Source organism: Mya arenaria, chromosome 10 (genome assembly GCF_026914265.1).
Source record: "Mya arenaria isolate MELC-2E11 chromosome 10, ASM2691426v1".
NCBI lineage: Eukaryota > Metazoa > Mollusca > Bivalvia > Myida > Myidae > Mya > Mya arenaria.
This window is the reverse complement of record NC_069131.1, coordinates 3,424,238-3,444,586: the sequence shown is the minus strand read 5'-3', so window position 1 is coordinate 3,444,586 and position 20,349 is coordinate 3,424,238. Positions and strand designations below refer to the sequence as shown.

Here is a 20,349-nt window from a genome sequence, read left to right as displayed (position 1 = left end):
ATACAAACATAAGTTTAACAAACATAAATTTTGAGTGATAAACTTTTAACTACTTACAAAATTATGCATTTATGGAAAATATTAATTACTGATAACACGATTGTAACGGTGTATTAGATAGGTAAAAATGCAAATATATTAAATGATTGGTGAATGCTAAAAGTATTTCTGTGATCTACTATCGTCTAATAAGGTAGATATATCGTATTTTCTGCTCATTTCTTTCCATTTATACTCGCATTCCTTCATAAGAACCATTGTTTTCGACATGTATTCATACCTTTCGTATATTAAAACAAATGTATCACTTATGATGAATCGTATTTGGGAGTAATAGTGCATCTTTAAAATTTATTAAATAAAATATATATTTTTGGACCATAGAAATTGAGCAATTTTATATCAGGTTACAAACGGATTATTTCCATAGAAGGTACTGTGAGAGGAATATGTGATTTATTTGTATTTAATGCCCTGAGTAAAAGACCTCTGCCAAATGTACAAATTACTTTCGTGTTACAGTGTACGAATTGCTCAAGTAAATTTCATGATAAAGCCTATGAATTCTTTCAGTAAATTTCGTGATAAGTCTATGAATAAAAAAAATACATTTCTTCATAAAGCCTATGAATTCTTTAAGCACATCGTGAAACAGTCTTGAAATTGTTCAAGTAAATTTTATGATACAGTCCATTAGCAGTTTTTGCTGCGATTTAGCCTCCACGTACAGCTCAAGTTCCTCCTTAGAGTTACTTCCAATCAGAGCTTGGACAGCGTGTACTAGCTCCTTTTTCCTGCTGTTAGTTTGGTTTCTGATTTTCTTTTGAAGTTCACTGTAGGAATCACAGAGAAACATACCCTACATGTTACCTGCGAAAGAAATGAAAATAATAATTATAAGCCGTCTTTTGACTGGATTTAGAAAAATAATTCAGTACGCATTTTTCTTTTAGGATCGTCCATCCAGAACTCCTGTTAATTTCAATTCGGATAGATTTTATCCGAATAATTGTATCTTGTAACTAAACACTGTATTTTTTGTTATTTTTTCATCTTTGGTATGTACATGTGAATGGCTTTCATATGTCATGTCTGTATACATCCCTGAGATGAAAATAAACGTATATATTTAGTTTTCTGGTCTTCTTGGCTTCGCTGAATTTGAATAAGGATAGCAGTTCTTGAATGTTCAACTAGTGGTGTTTGAAACTTGAATCCGTCTTAGCCGCCGCTGGAGGAATTGATGAAATATTTACACTTGTCAAATTTGAATCAATCGTCGACCAGATATGGCTGGTCCCTTTAAATACTCCCCATTCTTCAGCCACGTGTAAATTCGTTCACGTTTTTCGTTTTAAGGTGTGTAAAATCCATTTCGGTCAATAGTACTTCATGTTTTAATTTGGCGGGGCAATAATTTCGTTTGTTCTAAAACTTTTCGGCATTTTTGACAATATGGAGAACTATTTTGTTTTGTTCACATTATTTTTTTAATTTGAAGTCAACGTTTGCAAGTTGACCACGGCTTAAACAGACATAATGTCAAAGACACTAGTGCTATCAAAAAGGTTACAACCAAATATGGTAGGTCGAGAATTTTAGTAAATACCTTAAATTTAATGCATTACTTACGTGAAGAAATAATTCTAACTACTAGAAGCTGTGTTTTACGCGACTACTAACGCAATTTGTTTCGAAATAGATAATAACACAACTATGATTTTTGTATTTAAAAGTTTGAAATGTGAATGTACGTTACGAGGGTTCAATCTGGCATTGACTTTAAAATTGTTTTATTGACTTAAGATATCAGTACAAATATGCGAGTTAATTACATCATTGCGTATTGATGTTAATCGTATCGCGTATTATCATGTTTATCTTGCATTCAACGCTTGTAAACGTTCTAAAATTTAACATTATATGTCATTTTCTGAAAATGGAAAATTCTACCGACTTAATATTTCCTCAAAGCCATTTCTTCTCTCTGGTTTTGATTGCTCATGTTCAACTTGAACCTATAAAATAATTAGATTTCGTGATTTGACTGTTTTCTTTCAATTCTAATAAAATTTCAGAATATAAATATAAGAAAACAATTAACGAGACAAAAATATTGAGTTTACCGTAATCCTGTTATACGGTCCTTAAGATGTTTCCAGAAATTGGGATGAGTGTATAGTATACAGGTTTATTAGCTCAACCCAATTTCAAAACATTAACAAATTAAACCTGAATGTTTAAATTATTACTGTTTTTAACATGTAATACTACAGCCCACATATCTATGATTGCTCCCACGATAGCTCCTCTAGGCCCTCCTAGCATCCCACCGATAACCGCTCCAACGACCTCTCGCTTCGTTATCGAATCTGGTGTATTGTTTAAGTGGTAAAGTCGGTTTATGATTTGTATGTGTATATTGCTGTGCTTCAAACAGATGAGGGGTCAGGCTCACATAGACACTTGTAATCACATTACAGACTAAGCGGATTATTATTATTATTATTATTATTATTATTTATTTTTATTATTATTATTATTATTATTATTATTATTATTATTATTATTATTATTTTCTAATCGGGGTATGTGAGTTTAGGCAGGAAAATATGTTCTAGTCAAAGATAAGCCGTGCAACCGGCCCCTGGTTAAAAACCAACAAAGTTGTTATTGTACTTTTTATCATTATTGATAAATATATCAGAATATTGCGACCGAAAAATTAAACAACAGAATACTTTTGCAAAAAGTAATAAAAAACATCAAATTATGTTAAGTATTATATACGTAGTTCAAATTGGTCTGATGTGAACATTTGTAAATGATTTATTATGGAGAAAAAAAGTAGTAATACCTTGACTAACATAATCATTAAGAAGCTCCTTTTGTTTCAATCGCAATATTAACATGAGATGTTTGTAATACTCAACATATTCATTACAGCTGTCATACCGTTCAATGATGTTACAGTTCTTTGTATTTGTGTACGAACTCACTTGCGCATGATTTTGTTTTAACAAGATACAGTAAATAGCAGATAACATGATAAATGGCTGACACCTGATAGCGTTTTTAAAAAACCCACTTCATTATCTTTGATTTAATTTGTAAATTTTGTGATACAGTCTGTGAATTCCCGAACTAAATGATTTAACACAGTCTACAAATGGTTCAAGTAAACTTCTTGTTACAGTCTACGAATTGTTCAAATATATTTTATGATACAGTCCATGACCTGGTTTTGCTGCGATCTAGCCTCGATGTTTGGATTTAGTTCTGTAGAACTGCTTCCGAACAGGGTTTGGACAGCACGAATCACCTCCTTTTTGTGCTGTTTGGATCGTTTCGGAGTTTATCTTGAAGCTCATTGTAAGAATTTAAATTAATATAAACCGTCTGTTAATTGGGTTACATGTATATGATAAGAATTCAGTCCGCGATATGCTTCTATAAACGTCCATCCAGACCTCAAGTACATTCATATCTCAATTTGGATAGAATGCATAATTTATCTTAAAAATGGTAACCAGTTTACTTTGATTTTTTTCTGAAATTGCCTATCTTTGAACCGTAATGTATTAAATTATTAATTACTTTCATATGTTCTGTCATTGTATATCAATCGTCGATGATTAGGTACGCATTTATTTAAGAGTGACTTTTATATGTTCCGTCTTTGTATATCAGTCATCAATGATAATATATGTATTTATTAATGAAAAGCTTCCCTAAAAAAAAATCCGTGTATCACTGAGAAAAAGAATAAACAAAAGAATTTCTATATTTAAGGTTATTGAAGTTTCAACCCCACGTTCGCCGCTGCTGCAGGAGTACATTAGCCATATTTCTGTCAATAGACTGTTCCGGTCAAACCAAAATTGTTGCCTCCAGATTGTGTATATAGTTTGTGTCTATGAAGGATATCTAATTCAAAGTGTATTTGACTTATTTGAAACCATCGTCGGACATCCATGGCTGGCCCTCCATGTAACTGTAAATTACGTGTATCACTAAGATGAAAATAAAAGAAAAAAAACATCTGTATATGTAGTTTTCTGCAGACGGCTTAACAGTTTTGTTATGAACAAGGTAAGGACCAAATATAGTACGATTGAGAACTGGCGATATTTATTGTCTCAAGATCAATTTGTTTCGAAATAATTATAATTACTTCTAGGATCATTAGGATTGAAAAGTTCGAAAAAGTAATTGTACGATACCGGCCGTCCATCTTTCATTGACTCCAAAAACTATTTGATTGCTTGTAAACCGTTCTGCTCTGAGAATTGTAGCTTTTATCATCATGCCTACATACCATTCAAAATATTTTAGATAATAATTGCATTTCATTTTCTTAAAATGAAAAATAATATCGACTTAATACTACCTTGAACTCCGATATCCTCTGTGATAACACTCGCTTATGCTAAACTTGATCTAAGTTCGAAGGGTTTATCAAATTGATATACATGTATATATTATAACTGATAAAGAAATAAAGTTAAGCTTTTTGAATCTATCTGCCTGACCGATATTTCTTACGCGAAACTTAAAGTGACAATCTTATTCAAAATTAATACATACACGTGTAAAACAAACATAAATTTTGAGTGATACAACCTCAACTACTTACTAAATAATGCATTTATAGAACACATTAATGACTTTTTACACTATTATAACTGTATTTAATAGATGAAAACGCAAAACTATTAAATGATTGTTTAATGCTAAAAGATTTACTGCGATTTACTATGGTCTCATAAGGTAGCAATACCGTGTTTTCTGCACATTTCTTTTGAATTAAACTGGATATCCTTCATTAAAACCATTGTTTTCGACATTTGTTCATCCTGTTTGGTATATTAAAACAATTGTAATAAATGTGTTAAATCTTATTTAGGAGTAATAGTGCATCTTTAAGTAACTAATTTCAGCCAAATTCTTACCTAAAGTTTACTTTATCTGATACAAATTAGTTAATCGTGATATTATTTCCTTTAAAATACAGATCTTTTAAGAATGTGAACATTTACCAAATTATACTAAAACAAAAACAGTTAGCTTAGCTTTATCCTGAAATAAGGGTATAATTACTGTCTACTCGGGGTATAAGATTTCGGCAGGACTATTTTTCTCGTTAAAGATTATCCGTGTAATCGGCCCTTTGTCCACTTCACAAAACATAATTAAATAGCTAAATGTTATGGTTGATGATGAATATGACATTAGGAAGAGTCGGACATCTAGAATCTGTTAAACACATCACTAGAATACGTTCACAAACAATGATAAATATTTTACGTAAAGTTTTACATAAGTCGTTTAATATTATTGAAATAGTTTTATATATTGACTGACATTATTCCGAATATACAATTATATTTATCAACCCCATCACAATGGTTCCATACCTAATTTTTAGAAAACAGCTATTCGTTGTTTTATATAAACTCACACACACCTTTTTCAAATTATCTTACATCATTGTATATCTTGCATGCTGACTTGCACATCTTGCTTTCTTAAATATACATGTTACTTTATGCAATACTGAATGCTCTCTCTCCATTTTATGTAGATTGCCAAAATTAGCGCTAACGGACATCAATGCAAAAACAGTTTCCTCCCGTGCACCATCAGGGATATGTAGGCCTTTCCTAAAGACCTGCCACTGGTCGCTGGAAATACAGTGTCCTACCGCGCATCACCAGGGAACTTGTTCTTGCCTCCCCAATGACCTGCCGAAAAAATGCTGGAAACACGGCTTACATCAGTGCCCTCACTAATGACCTGCCGGAGATCGATGGAAAGACGGCTTCATTCCCCGCACCATAAGAGACTGCAACGCCTCCCACCAGACCTCCCGTAGAAAATTTCAAAGTCAGCTTTCCCCCATACACCATAAGAGACTGAAAGGCTTGCCCCAAGACCTATCATAAGAGACAGCAAAACAGCTTTCTTCCGCGAACCATGAAGTTCTGAAGCGCCCTCTAACCAGACCTTCCGGAGATAACAGCAAAAAAACTTTCACCCGCCCACCATAATTGACTGGATCGCTCTCCCATCAGACCTGCCGGAGATCGAAGCAAAAAAAGCTTTCACCAGCACACCATCATTGATTGGATCGCTCTCCCATCATATCAGCCGGAGATCGCTTCAAAAACAAAAACAGCTTTCCCTCGCACTCCATCAGGGACTGGACCGCTCTGCAATCCACTGCATAAACATATTCTACTCGCGCATCATCAGGGACTGGTACTCCTTATACAGAACCTGCCGCCCCGCACACAGTCAATTCTTCACACCAAACCTACTGGAGTTCCTCCGGCGCACTATCATAGACGTGAAAGCCCTTCCATTTCATCAGACCTGTTAGATATTAATGCTGGTGATTTATTCAGTCTTTGTTTTCAGTATAAATACATTGTAGGTTTTATCCGTTTTAACGTAAAACCGCGCTATATGCCTTCTGGGGGTTTCAACCATTTGATTGTGTTTTTGGGTCGGTATCAAAATAGCAGTAGAGGTAGAATACATGAGCTAAGCAATTTTTCAGGACGATGAAATACACTTTTATACAATACCTTGGTAAATATGTAACACAGAAAGAGTATGCACTGATCGCCATGCACATTGCATTAAGCATACAGCGTGTTTTAAAATCCATACAACATAATTATTGATATAATTTTCAAGTATACAATAGTTGTACAAAGAAGAATCGTTTAACATTTGCATGAAAATCAAACAGATGATAAGGTTTCACTTTTTGGTAAAATATAAACGAGAATTTCATGCAAAAGTTTATGATTTTATATTCATTTTTCCATTAAATGCTTTAGAATGTAACAGTACCGTTACCTATGAGAAGGTGGATAAGCGGCATGGCTAGCTCAGTTGGTATCTGACCTGGAAGCAGGGGGTCTTGGGTTCTATCCCCGGAATGGATGCATTCTTTTCTGTGGTTAAAACAGTAATTTAATAAGAAGTATTTAAAACAATTGGAAAAAGAATGATCTATAACGGGTATGCATCAATTTCATAACCGTGCATAATAGCCAACGTGCTGACTGAAATTTGATCGTTATTTGCATGAGGAAAGAAGATCAGGTTGTAGTTTTACCCGAGAGGCTTTTTGTTCAACAAGCTCCTGTTTTGAAATCAAATCGGCCAGTTCTTGTTTAACGCTATTGAACAAGACTATAAAGAAGATTTTGTTTATTATATTGTTAGCTTTCTCATGTAATGACCAGCCCGAATGAACTATTAGACACTTCATGAAAATCTTCTTATACTTCCAATTTCTATTCTATATGCCAGGCGCCTGGCAGGAAGGCATTTGGTACACGTTCATTTAACATGTTGCTTGATCAGCAAATGGCAGAATCAGAATAAGCCCGTCGTGGGTCCTGAATATTCTATCACCCACTTCGTAGACTGACGCCCTATACGGCCATGACGGAAGAAAGAAAATAAGCTTCTCTATTCAAAAGCGTAGATTAATAATCATATTATGGATTTTTCCCAAAGATATTACTTTGAGAGAAATCTGTAAATTATGTGTGTTTAATGCCACGAATAGAGGACATCTGCGAAATGTAAAAGTTACTTTCGTTATAGAGTCTATGAATTACTCAAGTAAATTTCTTCATAAAGTATATGATTTATTTAAGCAAATTTCGTGATACAGACACGAATTGTTCAAGTAAATTTTATGATACAGTCCATGAGCTGTTTTTGCTGCGATCTAGCCTCCACGTAAAGGTCTAGTTCAGCCTTAGAGTTACTTCCGATCATGGCTTGGACAGCATGTACTAGCTCCCTTTTCCTTCTGTTGGGCTGGTTTCTGAGTTTGCCTTTAATATCTTCGATGGAGTCATGGAGAAACAAACAATACATGTAACCTGCAAAAGAATTGAAAAAGATATAAGCCGTCTGCTAACTGGATTCAGAATAAGAATTCAGTACGCATTTAGCATGTAGAACTCCAGTATATCTCAATTTGGTTATATTTAGTCTTTTATCCTAATAATGGTTTACTGTATACACTTGGTGCATTTAATGATACTTTTTCTCTTAGTCAATCATCTGATATATGTATATATCAATGACTTTCATGTGATATTTCTGTATACATTCCTGAGGTAGAAATAATCGAATTGATGTTTATATTTAGTTTTCTGATATTTTTGGCATCGCTGAATTTGAATTAGGATAGCGGTTCTTGAAAGTTTAACTAGCGGTTTTTGAAACTCCAACCCCGCAAAGCCGCTGGTGGAGGAGTAGTTGATAATATTTTACAACTTTCATATATCTGTCAATGAACTGTTTCGGTCAAACCAAGATTAAGGTAAGTATGTGTGGTTTGTGTGTATGGATGTACTCTTATCCAAAATGCATATTAACTATTTTAAACAATTGTCGGACAGATACGGCTGGCTACTTTTGTTATCCCCATTCATAAAGCTGCACTCTCACAAATATACCATTTTTACAACTTTTTATTATTATTTTTTTTGTCTTTGAAAGAGCAAATTTGCGTGAATATTTGCAAACCAATGATAAAATATTGCAAAAGAATAGCATAGATTCAAAGATTTATATTTCGGTTCGAAAATTGTTTGATGGCTTAACCCGTTACTAACGGTTTAAATACGCTGCATAAAATTTCAATTATTGAACTTAAATATAAAAATCTGCGATCTAATTTTTTTGTCAGCAGTCATTTATAAGGCAACACCAAATTAATGTTTCGTTCATCGGATTTTTGTCCAAAAAAATGGAGCGAGCGAGCGAAAAATAAATAAAATACCATTTTGTCAGTTTTCATTAAACCTGAAGCGAGCAAAGAGCCAAAAAAAAATATAAATAAGAAAGACTTTTCAAAATAATTGCCCTTAAACCCATGTAAATGCAATCTTGAACTGAACCTAGAATGGACATCAGTACTTCTAATTATTCATCTGTGTTTAGTACAAACATTATATGGATAAATCAAATTTTCTAATATAACATTTTTTAATATGACGACGTTCATAATAAAAAATAGCCTTGCTTTTAGTAAAAAGTTTTCAATGACTTTTATAAATTTTCCTGTATCACTTTAACATCAATTGCAACTGTATTTAGACATTCTTTGGATCGACTTTGGATTTGTAAACAGATATTTTTTTTACACACGCATCATCAAACATCAGACTCCAAATATATTCAATTTCTAGAAAAAAAATGTTATTATTATCACAGGAAATACAATAGCATGTGCTTATCAAATAATAAAAACAAGGGTATGTTCAGAGTACTTTTATGGTCATTTAGATGTTTTATGCACCAGTCAATTTTGTATGGCATCCTTAGTCCGGAATAGCGGGGACTTTGACTTCTGGTCCATACAATCCATGGCATATACCCAACATGCAGGGACAATTTGCTGGTAAAATTCCTGCCACTGCCCCCGCACCCCGGGTTACCTAGGTAAGGCCCATCCCCAGCTATTTTCAGAGTGAAGACAAAACCACCGCATTCACTAGGCAATGCAAGGCCACCTGAAAGGTAAAAACATAGCCTATTGCCCCTGCTGTTCCTGATATACCCCTGGACTGTGGGCAAGGGGTAGGCGGGGGCAGTGGTAACAATTGATTGTAATTCAAATAATTGTACGTTGACAGATTATTTTACGATTTTTGATATGGCAAATCCCTTAAACACATCTATTATTTTAGACTACAATTGATTAGTGCATTATACATTATACTCCAGGATTATGCTGTAAATGAAAATATAATTTAAGGTGATAAACTTAGGCTTACCTATGTTTTGGTCTATCCAGACCAGTGTTTATATCGCTATTTGTAAAAAGATATTTGCCCAACACTGTTGTTTTGTCAGAATTTGGTCAAAAATGAGCTTGATACATCAATTTGGACTAACCAATGACTCATGCTCTTGTTAAGTTGAGTTGTCATCTACAGCATCGTCGTAACAATGTTAAATTATGACTTGAATAAAATAGTACTTAGTTGATCATTCCGATTTCCATCAAAAACGAGTCACTAACAGCGCAATATTATGCACTAACGGAAAAATAACTAAAGCAATAACGGAAAAATAACTAAAGCAATAACGGAAAAATAACTAAAGCAATAACGGAAAAATAACTAAAGCAATAACGGAATAATAACTAAAGCAATAACGGAAAATTAACTAAAGCAATAACGGAAAAATAACTGAAGCAATAATTATGCAATAAAGCATGTGTATCTAAAACTGGTAGCTATGAGACGATGATGAATGACTTCAAGCATGCTCAAAACATATTTATTGTCAAAAATAATATTTAATATCCAAAATACGAGCCACATTGTTTATACCGGAAGCCGCCATTTTGATTTAATCTATTGAAACCAAAATGCTTAACCGATCGATATACAGTATAAAAACACCACTCACCGGTTATTTCCCTTTACAGAAACTAGCATAGAAAAACTACAATTGATTATTTTTCAGCATTTTAAAAAAATTATCTGAACAAATCTGGTTTGACAATCAAAATGTTGGTGCGCGCGCACAAAAAAAAAATGTTTAAATTTCGTAAAAATTGGATCTGTAAATCTGCGGAACAACACATTAATTTGGTGTGGCCTAACTGATTTCCATGGACTTTCGCCAAAATTGGCTCGTTCAAACACAGAAAATAAAAAAAAAAGTTGTCAAAAGGTTCAATCTGAATGCAGCTTTAAGCCATGGGTAAAATCATGCATATACATTTTTTAAAGACACTAGTGGTATCGATAAGGTTAGAATCAAATATCGTACAGTCGAGAATTGTTGTTAATCTCTTGAATTGAATCCAAATTCCAACTACTAGAAGCTGCGTTTTACGTGGCAAATAACACAATTTGTTTCGAAATTAATTATAATAATACAATGATTATATGATGCATTGACTCCAAAATTGTTTCATAGATTAAGAAGAAACCAATACGACTATACGACTAAAATAAATCCTTGTGTCCTGATAACTGTTTACCGAAGCGTTTATTTTCCTGTTTACCTTTTATTTTACGCTTGTATACTAACTTATAACATTAAATGTCATTTTCTGAAAATGAAAAGTACTTAATACTTCCTCAAACCCATATCTTCTGTATGATATCGATTACTCATGTTGAACTTGAAACTAGAGAACAATTAGTTATCGTGATATAACTTCCCTTTAAGGTTTAACATCTTTTAAGGATGTCAATATAAGAACAAAATAATATACCAACAAATTGAAAGCAAGCTAAGCTTAATCCTATTATACGGTCCAAAAGATGTTTTGAGCAATTGAGGCGAGTGTATAGTACACAACTTTATTAACTCAACCAGGTGCAAAACATATCGAGTTAAATCCGAATGTTTAAATCAAATTGCTTTTGAACATGTAAAACTACAGCCAATATACCTAGGATTGCTCCGACGAGTGCCCCGCCTTGCCTTCCTAGCAGCCAACCGACCACCGCTCCACCGATGGTAAATCTCACAATCGAATCTGATTTATTCATAAAGTGGTATTGTCGGTTTATGATTTGGAATATGTGTTTATGTATATAGCTGTGTTTAAAATGTCGAGGGGCCTGGCTTACATAGAAACTTAAGTTACATTATAAACTAATCGGAGTATGAATATTATTGTCTAATTGGTGTATGTGAGTTTAGGCACGAAAATATGTTCTCGTCATAGATAATAAGTATATAACGTTGCCGAGAGTGTAAGATAGGTTCATTCCGACTCGAGTGAAGGATGTACGGTAACACCCTGCGCGAGGGTGGGGATGAACCTATCCTACACGAGCGGCTATGGTAGATGCTTTATCTCCCACCTCAGTTAAACAAAATTACGAAAAACTCTTGTTCTTAATGAAAACAATTGCGTATGGATATGCCATTATTCGTGGTTGTCATTGATATGCGCGCAGTGATTCAGATTATCTTAATAGACAAATGGGTCTTTAAATAGTTCTAAGGAGAGTGAAGCATTATTTCTTGAAAGGTGTGTGAAAAATGTGTTATGGTGACATTTGAAATAATTAATAAGCGTTCTTAATATTTCCACAAGACAAGATTTCCATGATGCTACAGACGACAGTCTTCATCAAGGGAGGTAATTACAATGTGGTGATTAAAAGGAGTTCCGTACGGGCATTTTATCTTTATAAGAATTTCTAGCATGGTTAATATATTGGATCTACTTATTGGAGGTGGGAGAAAAGTCGTGCAACCGGCCCCTGGTTAAGTTATTATTGTTATTGTTATTATAATTGTCGAATTGAGATTGGGGATGGCGATGCTTATTATCATTACAAGAGTTGGATATCCAGAAAATGTCAACCGAAAATATATCACCAGAATACTTCACAAATAGTGATAAAAAGCATATGTAAAGTGTCATATACGTAGTAAAAATTGGTATGATGTGAACATTTGTAAAATTAATATTATGGAAATACCTTTACTAACATAATCCCGAGGAAGCTCCTTTTGTTTTAATTCCAATATCAACATGAGATGTTTGTAATACTCAACATATTCATCACATCTGTCATACCGGTCCATGATTTGTTTGCATTTGTGTACGAATTCACTTCCGCTTGATCTTTATTAATCAATATATAGTAAATAGCAGGTAACACGAGGATTTGCTGACAACTGTTGGCGTTTTAAAAAACCCATTTCATTATCCTTGGTTTACCTTGTGGTTTAACGTATTGCCACAGAGGTCGATTTCCTCATCAAAAAGGATTTATTTAATCTGTACAATTATAAATGTGTATAACAATTCATGTTAACAGTCAGTCCACCATAACAAATACTGTGTCTACTATGTAATATCAAGTTTGAGTTCAGATCAGACGCAAGTGGTTAAACAAACTAAATCTTCATTCCATAGCGACTTTACTCTAAGTGTTGTTAATAAAGCTTGCTGCCATATCGTTATCATGGGCACAAGACCAATATTCACTAACTTCCTAAGTGTAAGTTTTAAAAAAAAAAGATTCAAAACTTCAAAAGGTTAATGTTGTATTGAAAAATGCTATGTATCATTTTACAAAAAGTACATGGCCTATTACGTGCTTTTTGGTGATATATACATATCTATCAGTGTTATTAAAAATAGTTCCTATTTTAAACTGTTGCTTATTTGTAACTTTAAGATATCTGCAAACCTGGAACTCACAGGGTTTTTTTTAATATAGACGAGAATCTAAAAATCAGTTGTTTCTACCTTACCCCTTAAGCCTGCGTTCTCTTATTAACTGCGACAATAGCCATACCTTCTAGTAGAGCTCGTTCATGGGTACATGTCATTATCAGTCATGATCAATCCGGGGTAGAAGCCAAGCTGCTCGAAACATGCAAATATCAATGAGCATGATTTTGCCAAATGCACACCAATTATTTCACAACCATACGAGCAGCTGGAACCCATTAACAGCATCAACAATTACTGCCAATTAACTTTATCAGCATAGCAAACAATGTTTCCGGTCACCAGAAATACGCCAAGTGGCCGTTAGTCCTTCCATTCGATCACTCCCAATATATATGCCAACCAAATAAATACAAAATGATCAGCATGATTTTCGACAGCAGTGAAAGTGACAACAAAAAACTTTCACGGAAATAATCAGCAGACACTTTGAAATGTTGATCCTATTTATTCATACGCAATTCAATTGTTTTTAAGCTTCATTGAAGCTTTATGAGTAATAGCAAAATCAGTTTGTAGAAAAAAGACCAGGAGCTTATGTTTTGTTAATTGTTTGTAAATTGTTCGTTTATAAAATGTATTTATAAAATGGGATGCCACGATTAGCTTTCGATTGCAATGAAACCCTATTTTATTCCACCATCAGTTTTGAACCAGTAAGTGTCGCCCTAATTAAAAAAAATGATATTATATTATTAAACGAAAGATTGCATATGTTTAAATAAAGATTTGTAAATATACATAACCTACTGTCTATTTAAAAAATGGTAATCATGTTTTTTCAGATGTTTCCCAGAACTTGAAGCTGAATGTTCGAACATTTGCTTTTGTACGAAACGAAATACAGATGAAGAGAACTGCTCAAACATAGTTTGAGGTTATATCATATATCAAATAAAATATTTGTATGACTTTGTAGAACGAACTACCGAGAAAAGTCACACAACGATTATTTGTTTTAGCCCACCCACCTAAACATTTGTCAACAACCAAGCTTCGTCATCAAGCGAGTCAGACTGATCTCTGACAGAGACTGGTGATTGAATACCCATGTATTCTAAGGTGATATTGTTTGTTTGTTTTCTTGAAAGGAATACACCAACAGAGTCGCAATTGTGGAGTGATACATTTTAAGCTAATCTTGATTAACAACTTCTGGTGTTTGAAATTTTTGCTCTGATTTCAAACACCAGGTCGTTTAATTTCTTTGGTATTACACAGGTCCTTTCACGACATCGGTTCAAAGATCTTGAATCATTCAACATGCTTCATGTTATCCAAACTGTAGACTAATTTTCCTACCTCAAAAATGTTAATGTGAATTCGAGTACTATATTCTCAATTTTGGCGCTTTGTAGATGATTCAATAAATTCCGTATAGTTTCATACGGAATTTCAAATCGTTGCCGTAAAGACTATGCCTGTTTTAGAATGTAACCATATTCTTGCTGAACAAGTAGCACAACTTCTCTTCCAAGCATAAGCCGCTAAGAGGTCTTGTAGAACTAAGTACACAAGCTATATACGCTGATTTTATAGGAGGGCTTTCTTATCGGCCAATACGCTAAAAATATTTTGACTGATAAGCATAGTCCATAGCAACTGTAACAATGACATACTTTGTACGACCTGGCCTCTGTTCATTATTAATTTGTATTGAATTGGGTATGGACTTACCGCCTATGTCTTTTAAAAACAACACTCCGTTATCACACTATATGAATATTGTTTGTACTAAATCTAAAACAAATGAAATTTAAGTGTAACAAATGAATGTATGTGTGTGGGCGAGAGGATTTCACAGTTGCTAAATTAAAAAGTGGACATATACACAGTAAACACCTTGTTGGAGGAAAAGGACATTCTGAGGACCATCCAAACATATATCTGCCACATATACACCGCATCAGGTATTTAAAAACAGAATGTTTTATAACCAAATAGATTTAACTAAAATAAAAATGTTGTAGTTTTGTATGCCTTTTCATTGAATTATTGAAGGCGATTTTAATACGTTAATGATTTTACTGTAGGTTGATAATTAATTAATTATTCAAGAAACATATCAAAGAATACATTGCTTAGATTTTTAGAGGCTTTCTTGCAGTATGACAAATCAGTATCAAATCATCAAAATACAGAAACACACAATTATAAGATTTTTTCACGTTTTGTAGAAAATTGGGAGGCTTAAATTCAGTTTAAATGCAGTGACCAGCTGTAACGCGAATTCCACTCAGAATTATCCCAATAAGAGATAAAGGATATAAATACTTGAATGAGTTAATCTATTCGATGGAAAGACAGCTTCCTGCCCCACACTATAAGACTCTGCAACGCCTCCCACCAGACCTCCCGTAGAAAATTTCACGTCAGCTTTCCCTCACACACCATAAGAGACTGAAGGGCTTGTCCCAAGATCTACCAAAAAAGACAGCAAAAATAGCTTTCTTCTGCAAACCATGAAGGACTGAAGCGCCCTCTAACCAGACCTTCCGGAGATAACAGCAAAAAGAGCTAAACCTCCAGAACACCATCAGGAAGAAATCACTTCACATAAGACATGTTCTCGTGCCGGTGCTCGCAGCAAAGACAACTCATTGAAACACAATAAGCGACTTCAACGACACCAACTTGTCGGAAATTACTACAGTAACAGCTATTTCCCGAACACCATCAGAGCACCAGATCACTGCAAAATAAGCTTTCACCCACCCACCATCATTGACTCGATCGTTCTCCCATCAGACCTGCCAGAGATCGATGCAAACCAAAAGCTTTTACCCGCCCACCATCATTGACTGGATCGCTCTCCCATCAGACCTGCCGGAGATCGATGCAAAAAAAGCTTTCACCCGCCCACCATCATTGACTGGATCGCTCTCCGATCATACATGCCGGAGATCGAAGCAAAAAAAGCTTTCATCAGCCCACCATCATTGACTGGATCGCTCTCCCATCAGACCTGCCCGAGATCACTGCAAATACAGATTCCTCTCGCGCTCCATCAGGGACTGGATCACTCTCCAATCAGACCTGTAGGAGATAACTACAAAAAATACCTTCCGCGCATGATCAGGAACTAGATTGCCTCCAACCAGTCCACTGCATAAACCTATTCCCCTCGCGCATCATCAGGGACTGGTACTCCTTATACCGAACCTGCCGCCCCGCACACAGTCAGTGACTATAATGTTTCAAACCTACCGGAGTTCCTCCGGCGCACTATCATGGACGTGAACGCCTTACTATCAGACCTAGTAGATATTAATGTTGTTGACTAATTCAGTCTTTATCTACAATACCTTGGTAAATATGTAACACGGAAAGAGTATGCACTGATCGCCATGCACATTGCATTAAGCATACAGCGTGTTTTAAAATCCATACAACATAATTATGAACATATTTTCACGTAAACAATATTTGTACAAAGGAGAATCGTTTTACATGTGCATGAAAATCAAAACAGGCGATAAGGTATCAACTTTGGTAAAATATAAACGAGAATTTCATGCAAATGTCTTGTATTTTAAATTCATTTTTCCATTAAATGCTTTATTATGTTACAGTACCGTTACCTATGAGAAGGTGGATAAGCTGCATGGCTAGCTCAGTTTGTATCTGACCTGGAAGCAGGAGGTTTCGGGTTCGACCCCCGGAATGGATGCATGTTAAAACAGTAATCTAATTAGAAGTATTTAAAATCAATGGGAAAAGAATTATATATAACGGGTATGAATCAATTTCATAACCGTCCATATTATCCAAAGTGCTGACTGAAGTCTGATCGTCATCTGCATGCTGAAAGAAGATCATGTTGTAGTTTTACTAGAGAGGCTTATTGTTCAACTAGTGGTTTTTGAAACTTTTGAAACGCTTTTGAACAAGACTATAAAGAAGATTTTGTTATTATACTCTTACCCTTCTCATGTAAGGACCAGCCCGAATGAACTATTAGACACTTCATGGAACTCTTCACTTCCGATTCCTATCTCATATGCAAGGAGCCTGGCAAGAAGGCAATTGGTATACGTTCATTTAACACATTTTGTCAGCAAACGGCAGCATCAGAAAAAGCCCGTCGTGTATCCTGAATATTCGAACACTTACTACGTAGACAGATGACCAATACTGCCATGACTGAAGAGAGAAGATTAACTTCTCTATTCAAATTTAAATTTATTATAAAAATGTATATTTTGGACCAAAGAAATTGAGCAATGTTATATCAGGTCACGAGCGTATATTATTGATAATATTAGGATTATTCCCATAGAAATTACTGAGAGGAATCTGTGATTTATTTGTATTTAATGCCACTAGTAGAACACATCTGCTAAATGTACAATATAGTTTCGTGTTACAGTTTACAAATTGCTCAAGTAAATTTCTTGTTAAAGTCTATGAATTCTTTAAGTACATTTTGTGAAACAGTCTTGAAATTGTTCAAGTAAATGTAATGATACAGTCCATTAGCTGTTTTTGCTGCGATTTAGCCTCCACGTACAGGTCCAGTTCCTCCTTAGAGTTACTTCCTACCAGGGCTTGGACAGCGTGTACTAGCTCCTTTTTCTTGCTGTTGGTTTGGTTTCTAATTTTCTTTTGAAGTTCACTGTAGGAATAATGAACATACCTACCATAAATGTAACCTGCAAAAGAATTGAAAATAATGATTATAAGCCGTATGTTAACTGGATTTAGAAAACTTATTCAGAACGCATTTTGCATCACGGAACGTCAATCCAAATCTCAAAATTTCAGTTTGGATAGATTTAGTATTTTATCCGAATAATGGTTTCCTGTATACACTTGGTGCATTTAATGCTACTTTTTCTCTTAAGTCAATCATCTGATGTATTTATGTATAAACTGCTTCCATATGCTACGTCTGTATACATCCCATGAGATGAAAATTAACGAAATAATGAATATAGTTTTAGGGTCATTGTGTTATCGTTGACTTTAAACTAGCGGTTAGTGAATGTTCAACTAGTGGTTTTTAAAACTTCAACCCCGCGTTAGCCGGATATTTCTATCAATGAACTGTTTCGGTCAAACCAAGATTGTGGTCTTCTTGTGTAGTTTGTGTCTATGATGGATCTTTTATCCAAAATGAATATTATTTGTTTAAAGCGTTCGTCGTACGGATACGGCGGGCCCCTTTATATACTCCACATTTTTCAGCCATGTGTAAATTCGTTAACGTTTCTTCGTTTAAAGGTTTGTCAAATAAATTTCGGTCAATAGTACTTCACGTTTTCATGGGGGGGGGGGAATTTCGAACGATCGAAAACGTTTCGACATTTTTTATAAAATGGAGATCTATTTTATTTTGTTAACATGTATTTTTTCTTATTGGAAGCCAACATTTGCAAGGTGGCCACGGCTTAAGCAGACATACTTTCCAAGACACTAGTGCTATCAAAAAGGTTAGAACCAAATATCGTAGGTCAAGAATTGTAGTAAATCCCTTGAATTAAATGCAAATTCCAACTACAAGACTACTAACATGATGTGTTTCAAAATATATAATAATAATACTATGCTTTTTGGATTTAATAGTTCGAAATATGTGAATGTACGTTACGAGGGTTGAATCTTGCTTTGACTCTAAAACTGTTTTATAGATTTAGAAGAAATCAGTACGAATATACGACTTAATTACATCCTTGGTCCTGATAAATGTTAATCGTATCGTTTATTATCATGGATATCTTGCATTCAACGCTTGTAAACATTCTTAAGTTAAACTTTAAATGCCATGTTCTGAAAATGAAACATACTACCGACTTCATTCTTCCTCAAACCGATATCGTTGGATTATTAAACTATTAAACAATTAGTTATCATGATTTGACAGTCTTTTTCAATTGAATTAACATTTCAGAATGTAAATATTAGACAATATATTGAGCTTACCGTAATCCTGTTATACGATCCTTTGGATGTTTCGACAAATTGGGGTGAGTATATAGTACACAGGTTTATTAGCTCAACCCAATTTCAAAACATTAACAAATTAAACCTGATTGCTTGAATTATTATTGTTTTTAACATGTAATACTACAGCCCACATACCTATGATTGCTCCGACGACAGCTCCTCCAGGCCCTCCTAGCACCCCACCGATAACCACTCCAACGATCGCTAGCATCATAATCGTATCTGATAAATTGATAAAGTGGTATAATTGTCGGATAATTTGGAGTATATGTACAATGTATATTGCTGTGCTTCAAACAGACGAGGGGTCAGGCTTACATAAAAACTTAAGTCACATTACAGACTTAGCGGAGTATGTCTAAACGGGGTATGTAATTTAAAGCAGAGAAATATGTTCTCGTCATAGAGAATCCGTGCAGCCCCTGGTTTAAACACTTACAAAGTTGTTATGTTTATTTCTAATATGTTTGTGCATCTGACAGTGGCGATGACGATGCGTATTAAAATTACAAGAGTCGAATATCTGGTGTATGTCGAAAGAATACCTCCAGAATCACAAAAAGTGATACAGTGATAAAGAAAATCACATTATGTTTAGTATTATATACGTATCTAAATTTGGTTTAATGTGAGCGTTAGTAAATGATTTATTATGGAGAAGAAAAGTAGTTATACCTTGACAAACATAATCCTTAAGAAGCTCCTTTTGTTTCAATCGCAATATTAACATGAGATGTTTGTAATACTCCACATATTCATCACATCTGTCCATGATTTTTGAGTTGTTTGTATTTGTGTTCGAACTCACTAGCGATTGATCTTGATTAAACAAGATAAGGTAAATAGCAGGTAAAATGAAAACTTGCTGACACCTGATAGCGTTTTCAAAACATAACATTTTATTATCTTTGCTTTAACTTGTGGTTTTAAGTATTGCCAGAGAGGTAGATTTCCTCAATAAAAAGGAACTAATCTGTAAAATTATAAATGCGTATGACAATGCATGTAAACAAACAGTCCAACATAAAAAACATGTGTCTTCTATGTAATATCAAGTCTGAGTTCAGATCAGACTCAAGTGGCAAAACAAAATAAATCTTCATTCCATAGCAATATGTATGCAAAAAGCTACAGAATCAAGCTCA

The 20,349-nt window shown here is 34.3% G+C and overlaps 2 protein-coding genes across 2 annotated transcripts; both read right to left on the bottom strand.

Moving 5' to 3' along the window:
* Positions 1-7,649: 7,649 nt before the first annotated feature.
* LOC128205308 (uncharacterized) lies at positions 7,650-12,713 on the bottom strand. Its single transcript, XM_052906842.1, has 3 exons — positions 12,498-12,713; positions 11,453-11,539; positions 7,650-7,910 (listed from the first exon to the last, which is right to left on the bottom strand). Exons 1-3 carry the CDS (start codon positions 12,601-12,603, stop codon positions 7,708-7,710), a joined length of 396 nt encoding a protein of 131 aa, XP_052762802.1. The 5' UTR covers positions 12,604-12,713; the 3' UTR covers positions 7,650-7,707.
* A 4,862-nt stretch (positions 12,714-17,575) lies between these two features.
* On the bottom strand, positions 17,576-20,014 carry LOC128205099 (uncharacterized). The gene is made up of 3 exons (XM_052906525.1): positions 19,880-20,014; positions 19,340-19,426; positions 17,576-17,910 (listed from the first exon to the last, which is right to left on the bottom strand). Exons 1-3 carry the CDS (start codon positions 19,974-19,976, stop codon positions 17,708-17,710), a joined length of 387 nt encoding a protein of 128 aa, XP_052762485.1. The 5' UTR covers positions 19,977-20,014; the 3' UTR covers positions 17,576-17,707.
* Between the last annotated feature and the right edge of the window lie 335 nt (positions 20,015-20,349).